The sequence below is a fragment of the Pseudorasbora parva genome, chromosome 15 (genome assembly GCF_024679245.1).
Source record: "Pseudorasbora parva isolate DD20220531a chromosome 15, ASM2467924v1, whole genome shotgun sequence".
NCBI lineage: Eukaryota > Metazoa > Chordata > Actinopteri > Cypriniformes > Gobionidae > Pseudorasbora > Pseudorasbora parva.
Window position 1 is genome coordinate 12,465,498 of NC_090186.1, and position 9,778 is coordinate 12,475,275.

Here is a 9,778-nt window from a genome sequence, read left to right on the forward strand (position 1 = left end):
GGTTTGAAACAGCAATTTCAGTGGTATCTAATTTATGAGTAAAATAAGGTCTGAGAACATTATTTTAATAGCCTAGTTATTTAAAAAATAAATAAAGGCACGTTCCTAGGACATTTTAGCAAGTAATAATCAAACAGGAATCCAATATTGTAGAAAAATGCTAAAAATGAAAGATTTAAGGTGATCTGATTACCTGCTTGAAAAATATGACATGCATTAGTTCTTATTTAGTAACAACTTAGCAACTTCGGTTATTTTACCCAAAAAGGAAAGTTCTGTCATTAATTACTCATGTTGTTCAAGTCCTTCGTTCATCTTCGGAACAAAAATTAAGATATAAGACACCTCCATAGACAGCAAGGCCCAGAAAGGTAGGAAAGAGATTGGTAAAGGGCATGGTTCATAACAACTTTATTCATCAATTTCTTTCCGTCTGTGTCAGTCTCCTATGTTGACGTACATAGGTAAATACAGTGCAGCGCTTCCGAGTCAGAGCTACACCAAAATGATGGGTTACCATTGGCCGACGCTGTTCACGTGAGCACCAAGACGCATGCATGTGATGCTTAGAGGAGCTAGTCAACGTGAACAGCGTAGGAGACTGACACAGATGAGAAGAAAATGTCTAATAAAGTTTTTGTTTTGTTTTGATTTTACTCACAAAATGTATTCTTGTCGGTTTATAACATTAAGGATGAACCAATCACATGGACTAGTGAATCCTGACAGGGACCAAGTCTAGAGAGCAAATCACTTCTATTTTGGAATCTCTACACTGGCTCCCTGTCAGGTTTCGCATAGATTTTAACATTTTGATTCTACGTATAAGGCCTTGCATGGTCCGGCACCAAATGATTTATTAAATTATTTATAACTCTTAACTGATCATCAAGGCGTGAACTCCGCTCCTCTGACTCTAGCCTTCTGACTCTTCCCTCAACTCACTTAAACGCTCTATAGGTGACCAGGCTTTTTCTTCCCTTGCTCTAAACTCTGGAACTCTCTTCCATTTTAGATTAGGCATGCTGAATCCTTTAGTGTTTTTAAATCACTTCTTAAAACTCACTTTTTATACTTGCATATACAGGTCCTTCTAAAAAAAATTGCATATTGTGATAAAGTTCATAATTTTCCATAATGTAATGATACAAATTAAACTTTCATATATTTTAGATTCATTGCACTCCAACTGAAATATTTCAGGTCTTTTATTGTTTTAATACTGATGATTTTGACATACAGCTCATGAAAACCCAAAATCCCTATCTCAAAACATTAGCATATCATGAAAAGGTTCTCTAAACGAGCTATTAACCTAATCATCTGAATCAACTAATTAACTCTAAACACCTGCAAAAGATTCCTGAGGCTTTTAAAAACTCCTAGCCTGGTTCATTACTCAAAACCGCAATCATGGGTAAAACTGCCGACCTGACTGCTGTCCAGAAGGCCATCATTGACACCCTCAAGCGAGAGGGTAAGACACAGAAAGAAATTTCTGAACGAATAGGCTGTTCCCAGAGTGCTGTATCAAGGCACCTCAGTGGGAAATCTGTGGGAAGGAAAAAGTGTGGCAAAAAACGCTGCACAACGAGAAGAGGTGACCGGACCCTGAGGAAGATTGTGGAGAAGGACCGATTCCAGACCTTGGGGGACCTGCAGAAGCAGTGGACTGAGTCTGGAGTAGAAACATCCAGAGCCACCGTGCACAGGCGTGTGCAGGAAATGGGCTACAGTTGCCGCATTCCCCAGGTCAAGCCACTTTTGGGCTACAGAGAAGCAGCACTGGACTGTTGCTCAGTGGTCCAAAGTACTTTTTCCGGATGAAAGCAAATTTTGCATGTCATTCGGAAATCAAGGTGCCAGAGTCTGGAGGAAGACAGGGAAGAAGGAAATGCCAAAATGCCTGAAGTCCAGTGTACCCAGAGTCAGTGATGGTCTGGGGTGCCATTTCAGCTGCTGGTGTTGGTCCACTGTGTTTTATCAAGGGCAGGGTCAATGCAGCTAGCTATCAGGAGATTTTGGAGCACTTCATGCTTCCATCTGCTGAAAAGCTTAATGGAGATGAAGATTTGGTTTTTCAGCAAGGCCTGGCACCTGCTCACAGTGCCAAAACCACTGGTAAATGGTTTACTGACCATGGTATTACTGTGCTCAATTGGCCTGCCAACTCTCCTGACCTGAACCCCATAGAGAATCTGTGGGATATTGTGAAGAGAAAGTTGAGAGACGCAAGACCCAACACTCTGGAGGAGCTTAAGGCCGCTATCGAAGCATCCTGGGCCTCCATAACACCTCAGCAGTGCCACAGGCTGATCGCCTCCACGCCACGCCGCACCGAAGCAGTCATTTCTGCAAAAGGATTCCCGACCAAGTATTGAGTGCATAACTGAACATAATTATTTGAAGGTTGACTTTTTTTGTATTAAAAACACTTTTCTTTTATTGGTCGGATGAAATATGCTAATTTTTTGAGATGGGAATTTTGGGTTTTCATGAGCCGTATGCCAAAATCATCAGTATTAAATCAATAAAAGACCTGAAACATTTCAGTTGGTGTGCAATGACTCTAAAATATATGAACGTTTAATTTTTATCATTACATTATGGAAAATAATGAACTTTATCACAATATGCTAATTTTTTGAGAAGGATGTGATTTTGTAATTAATTTTTTAAATATTTATCACACTGTAAAATCAAATTTGTTAGACTTACTTAAAAAAAAAAAACATGCAAATTGATTGCCTTAAACAAGTAAATTGAAATAGGATTAGTATGTTGCTTGGTAACAAAAAAGAGTTCTAGTTACTAAAGAAGAACTGCAGAGAGTACTTGATCTTTTACTTTAGATTTACTCTTGACTTATAGCTTTTTGTTACCATTGCTGTGTTTTGCATGCTGAATGTTGAAGTCTGTGTGTGACTGACTCAAGCATGGTCAATAGCAAGATATTGTTACACATATAGAGAGATTATATCAACCCAATTTAATGTTTCACAGGTGTTTATGACATAAGTGTAAGCGCTAAAATTTTAAACGATCAATATAGGAAATATTATTTAGGTTAATTTTAAAAGGTGACCTTAATATCTGACTAAAGCATTAGTAAATTATTCACCCTATTTATTACTTCCCTTCCTTTGAAACCAAAAAAAAACTGTGATTTATTGTTGCATCGCTGCATCAAGAAGAGAGTCATAATTATATGTTCTAAGGTGCCAACCAAAGTGAACACTGATCACCATAATGGTGAGTTTTTTGTTTTTATTTTGTTTGTTTTTTGCATTACAAAATGGCACTCAAACCAATCATTTACTAACTTGGGTTTTCTGAGTAAACAATGAATATAGGCCTATATGAGGTTACAGGGAGAAGAGGTAAAGAAGGTGCAGGATTTTAAGTACTTAGGGTCAACAGTCCAGAGCAATGGGGAGTTTAGAAACAAGGTGAAGAAGCGAGTGCAGGCAGGTTGGAATGGGTGGAGAAAAGTGTCAGGTTTGTCGTGTGATAGAAGAGTACCAGCAAGAATGAAAGGAAAGGTGTACAGGACAGTAGTGAGACCTGCAAATGTGGTTTGGAGACAGTTGCACTGAGGAAAAGTCAGGAGGAAGAACTAGAGGTGGCAGAGCTGAAGATGTTGAGGTTCTCTTTGGGAGTGACGAGGATGGATTGGATCAGGAATGAGTACATCAGAGGGACAGCACATGTGAGATGTTTTGGAGACAAAGTTAGAGAGGCCAGGCTGAGATGGTTTGGAGGGAGAGTGAATATATTGGTAAAAGGATGCTGAGGTTAGAACTGCTAGGCAGGAGTTCAAGAGGAAGACCAAAGAGGAGGTTTATAGATGTAGTGAAGGAGGACATGAAGGTAGTTGGTCTGAGAGAAGAGGATACAGAGGATTGGATGGAGGCAGATGATTCGCTGGGGACCCCTGAAGGGAAAAGCCGAAAGAAGAAGAAGACTAGATTTTCACAATTAAATTAAGACATTATGTAAAGTTAACTAAAAAGTGTTAGTTATGTTAGGTTAGGTCAATTGTGTTGATGTTTGTATTTCTCTGTTTCTTGTGTATCTTTTTATTTACCTTTACACTTTCATTTTTGTAAAGTGCTTTGAGAAGTAGCATTTAAAGGCGCTATATAAAATAAAGTGTATAATTATTATTATAAAATATGAAATTTCAGAGCAATATTTCTAATAGCCTAATTAGATGACCTGACACTCATGAAGTGTTAACCGGCAAACGAACGATTCACACGTATACACCGAATGTATTTAGGCTATATCAACTGGATTTTTATTTGAACCTGTTTGGGGAAATCTATTTTTAAAAGGTTAGGCTTCGCCATGTAGCCTAGTCTACAACAAATAGGTCCTATAAAGATCTTACATGTCTTCTTCTTGGGGATCATAATTTTAAATCTATGCCAATAACCATCTGGCCTACAGACGGCTCTTGGGTGGGGCATGAACTCTAATGATGCTCTTATAATGACAGAGGAGTTTGACAGCGAAGCAGCTGCGCTCATTTGACAGCATGGACTAAACCTGATGCGCGCGAGCAGCAACTCGATCTAGTGCAGGCTATGTTACATTTGTGTAATACCCTTTATGTTCTTATTTTTTTTAGTTAAAAGTGTCTAAATCAAGACACTAGGTATATGAAAGTAGGCTTTTATAAGTGAGCCAATGCCGACTCGTTTGAGGAACTTGATTCACCCTGGAGCCTCGATAGCATCCTGAAGCTGGACGATGCGCGCGGACCATTCCAGATAGATCAATGCTATGAACTTGCATTATGCCTTCACTACATCATGGCGCTATTTTTATTGGAGTATTTTTAATAGTCACCGGTGGCTCCACCGCTTTTCTAACTTCTAATCAAAGTCGACTCCAGGCGTTCAGCATGTGCTGTGTGGTGCTCGGGGCGGTGATGCTCGTATTAGGAATTTTCTGGGCTATGAACGGCAAGAGAACACCGGTGCCTTATAATGAAGAGTACAGCCACGACTACAGTCAAGTCATGTTCACCCCACCGACCGGAAACCTCCCCGAATCCCAGTCCGTCTTTCTGCATGGGTAAGTGGGGAGAACGGCATTCATAAATTAACTAAATGGCTGCGATGATGCTTTGATAAAATTAAATCAACGCAAAGATAAAAATCAGTTAAGATTTGAGTCATAGAGCATGTTCCATCGAAAAGTGCGTTATTACGCAGTCTCTAACCTTTGCAGTCTCTGGGACCCCAAACTCGGATTTTCTCAGTAACACACACACACACACACACACACACACACACACACACACACACACACACACACACACACACACACACACACACACACACACACACACACACACACACACACACACACACACACACACACACACACACACACACACACACACACACGTTGGTCTATGTGGTTTACAGGGACTCTTTATAGGCGTAATGGATTTTATACTGTACAAACTGCAAACTGTACATTATATCCCCCTACACTGCCCCTACCCCTAAACCTACCTATCACAAGAAACATTCTGCATTTTGATTTTCTCAACAAAAAAAAACATAATTTAGTATGTTTTTAAAGCTATTTGAAATATGAGGACACTTGAAATGTCCTCATAAACCAGTGTAATACCCATGTAGTTATACAAATGTGTGTCCTCATAACACCCCCCCCCACACACACACACACACACACATACATACATAGCCTGTAAGAGTATTATTCATGAAATGTGAAACAAAGTGATTTCTTTAAATTTTCAATTTTATACGTGGTATGTACTTTGTAACAAAAAAAAATCTGCATTAAAATGGACATGAGTTTATGTGAGTGCATGGATACTTAAATAATACAAAACATTGTTTTGTGTGTGTTTGTGTGTGTGTGTGTGTGTGTGTGTGTGTGTGTGTGTGTGTGTGTGTGTGTGTGTGTGTGTGTGTGTGTGTGTGTGTGTGTGTGTGTGTGTGTGTGTGTGTGTTTTAGGCTATTATTGTTCTTATTCCAACACCCATAAAGTTAACTTAATCTCTCTGAACTCAAACTTCCTTTCACAAACCGTTTCACACATAATGTTATGTATACATTAATACCCTAATAATTAGAATTAGAATATTTAAACAACCATAAATGCAAAGAGGAGACCTGACCTAATATAAAAAGAGCGGCCTGGAAAATGTGCAAATGCTCCTCTATTGATAATTTACCAAAAAGTCAGCATACATCAAATAAATAGAGGAAACCATTTTCATGCAGCTATTTTTCTTAAGTCTTAATGAAAATCATAAACAGAATTTAGGAACAAACATGGAGATAATGTTACTTTTCCACCCATTGTGCCATATCTCTTTCCTTCCCCCCTCTCTCCCACCCTCAGATGCCATTAAAAATCACTTAGATGAGAAGTCTAAGAACTGCTGCTCCTCAGCGCTGTTATCTGATACTGAAAGGCCCTCTAGTGTTGATAAACTGTATAAAACCTTTCATTTTGGTCCCAGTTATCCAGACCCAGAGTACACTGTAATAATTCACACATAAATACTGTATATTAGTTTGAACTTATTCATAATAATAATGTTTGATTGTATCTTGAAGGACTGTGCATAGGCGAGGTGTATACGGTGACGATTTGGACTACCCCCCCATGGAGCCAACTTGCTTCAGCCCTACCAGCCGGGGTCGGCCGGCTCACTGGGACTTAGAACCTCCTCCGCCTTATGAGGTGGCCATCAAAACCACCAGGAGCTCCACACACCTGAGGCGCAGCTACTCAGACACACAGCTGCTCACTGAACCTCTGTTCGGACGCTCTCGGGAGATCAGTTTCGAAGTGTGACATCTGTGCCGCGTCCCTCTCTTGAGACCCGAAGCGAGGAGCCGAATACCCACCGTAAAATATTCCCAAACAAGTGTTGATGAAGCTACAAAACAGTCAATGACAATCCACAGCTCGCAGAGGGGCCTCTTGAGATGGTTTTCACCTTAACCATGCGTTAACAGCCTTTTCTCAAAAATGCATTTAAATTTTTTTTTTATTATTTCGAAATGCATTATAAATATAAAACATAAGCCACTGGAAATAAGTGTTTAATCTCTTATTTAACATAATGTAATGCATTTTTACAAGAGATGTGGCTTTAATTTTAGGTGAGCCTACTGCCTCCCACCCTTTCAATAACTGATCACTCATATTTTAGAAAATATTCTAGTGCCTGAATGTATGAAGCATACCTTATATGTGAAAAAATAACTTCTACATATGGATCCTTATTCAGTGTGCCAGAGCCAGTGAACCACAAGATATATATGTGTGTGTGACCCTGGACCACAAAACCATAAGAGTCAAATGTTTGAATTTAGGATTTATACATCATATGTAAGCTGAATAAATAAGACTTGCATTAATGTATGGTTTGTTTGGATAGGACAATATTTGGCCGAGATACGAATATTTGAAAATCTGGAATCTGAGGGTACAAAAAAATCGAAATATTGATAAGATCACCTTTAAAGTTTTCCAAATTAAGTCCTTAGCAATGCATATCAATAGATTTTTTATATATTTATGGTAGGAAAATTACAAAATATCTTCCTGGAACATGATCTTAATCATGATCTCATGATCATAATAATTTTTGGCATAAAATATTTTTTTTATTTATAATTTTGATCCATACAATGTATTGTTTGCTATTGCCACAAATATACTCGTGCGACTTATGACTGGTTGTTTGTTCCAGGGTCATATATATGTATGTTAATAACCAATATTTAAAACATGTTCATATCCATTAATCCATTCAATAATAAGATTCACAAAACAACAAGATCATTCATAATTCAATAGATTTTCCAAATGTTACAAAAAAAAATTCAAAATTAATTTTTTTTAACTAGCCAGAGCACTTGGCATCCTAATTGCTTTCCAGCAGTGGTGTGGATGATTTTTCGAAAGGCGAAAATGTTTTGTTCATATATTTATTCTTTTCTTTTTAGACTCTCAGGGCAAAATATTGTTTAGTAAATAGAATATTTTCATGGGATAGCCTAAATGAGCACACATTTTTCACAGACTGAAAAACCGCACGGTCAGGTCACTTTCGAGATCTGGCCAGATTTGTGCATAAGGCACACATTGTGGTACCTTATAATGGTAGCACATCTCTGCTGAGAAAACCACACAGCATTACTGAGTTTAATGATGAACTAATGCTCTGTTAATATTGTTTGGAACACTATAAAACATGGCATTCGCGGCCACTACTTCCTCTGACTCACCCATTATAATGGTATTCATCTTTTAACAAAGGCACTTCTGGGTATTCTCTACCTTCTGAGTATTTACTGTGTTTCCTTTGAACTGTAATGAATAATCTACAGAGGGCTGTTTACATCAGTTTTGTTTGCATGCAAGACTTTTTTTTTTTTTTTTTTTTTAAGAATGCTGTACTTTTTTGTTGTTGTTTTAATTTAAACAACTAAAGCATAAACCAGATTCCAGTTCCTTTTTCTGATGTGGTATAATTGCTGATTATAAACTTTTGCTCTATAGCATGCAGTGCAGAATATTTGACATGGAACAGTTGAAGATCTTACCCATCAGTGACAAAGTGGCAAAAAAAATGAATGTCAAGCTCTTTAAATGTCTCATACTTTTTTAATACTTAAGTGAAGAAACCACTTTCTACATTTTTTTAAATCTGTAAATCCTAGATTGGTTGTCTGTGTGTCAGTGTAAAATTGAAACGGATAAATATACAATACACACAACACAAAACAACACCTAAAGGTACTTTATGCATTTTGCTGAAGAATATTGCAAAATATCTATTGTTCAGTCAACATTGAATATGGTTATCTTGCTCATAAAACATTTACCACTAGACCAAGAGATGTAAACAGTTAAGATAAAAAGGATCTGAAGCTGACTAGATGAAGAAAACAAAAATAATGAAATGACACTTCACAATAGATGCTTTTCAATGAACTGTTAGAGAGCTATCTGCTCAATAAAACACTTTACTCACCTGTTGGGTAATAAAGAAGCTTTTTAAACATTTAGAATCCCTCAGTTCTCCAGGAAAGTATGGCCAGAGCAACTTTTCTCTATTTAAAGGCATAATATGTAAGATTTTTGGATTAAAATATCCAAAAACCACTAGACAAATATATTTTGTTGACTTGTGTACTTACATTATCCTTAATGTTTACAAGAATGTTTAAATCTAGAGAAATAAGCAATTTTAACCAGGACACGTGCCATTTCCATGCGTCGCCTATCAATGACATTATACCCGCGTTACCCTCGATTTCTAGTTTTATTTTGTAGAAACCATGGAAACACCAAAGAAGACTCTTTAATATATTATATATTTTATTCGACAGATGAGCAACTGGTTGGATACATCGACAGAAAACGGGTCAGCCATAACATTATGAGCGGTGAAGTGAATGATTATCTTCATCCCGGCATCTGTTAGAGCAGGTGACTCGACTGGGTCAGAGCATCTCCAAAACTGAAGCTCTTTTAGGGTTATCCCAGACCCAGTCTGCAGTGGTCAGTATCTATCAAAAGTGCTCCAAGGAAGGAACAGTGGTGAACCGGTGACAGGGACATGGGCGGCATAGGCTCACTAATGCACGTGGGGAGCGAAGGCTGGTAAATATGGTCCATTTAAACAGACGAGCTACTGTAGCTCAAACTGCTCAAGAAGTTATTGCAGGTTCTGATAGAAAGGTGTCAGAATACACAGTGCATCACAGT

General features: G+C 38.0%; 1 protein-coding gene across 1 annotated transcript; it reads left to right on the forward strand.

Moving 5' to 3' along the window:
* The first annotated feature begins 4,631 nt into the window (after positions 1-4,631).
* On the forward strand, positions 4,632-7,208 carry si:dkeyp-51f12.2 (uncharacterized protein LOC100151460 homolog). The gene is made up of 2 exons (XM_067418571.1): positions 4,632-5,082; positions 6,610-7,208. Exons 1-2 carry the CDS (start codon positions 4,802-4,804, stop codon positions 6,848-6,850), a joined length of 522 nt encoding a protein of 173 aa, XP_067274672.1. The 5' UTR covers positions 4,632-4,801; the 3' UTR covers positions 6,851-7,208.
* Positions 7,209-9,778: the final 2,570 nt, after the last annotated feature.

Excerpts from the sequence above, each read along its gene's own strand:
- si:dkeyp-51f12.2 (XM_067418571.1), top strand. The coding sequence starts at position 4,802 with ATGCCTTCACTACATCATGGCGCTATTTTTATTGGAGTATTTTTAATA. Across the intron at positions 5,083-6,609 it reads CAGTCCGTCTTTCTGCATGG|GACTGTGCATAGGCGAGGTG; the intron begins GTAAGTGGGGAG and ends TGTATCTTGAAG.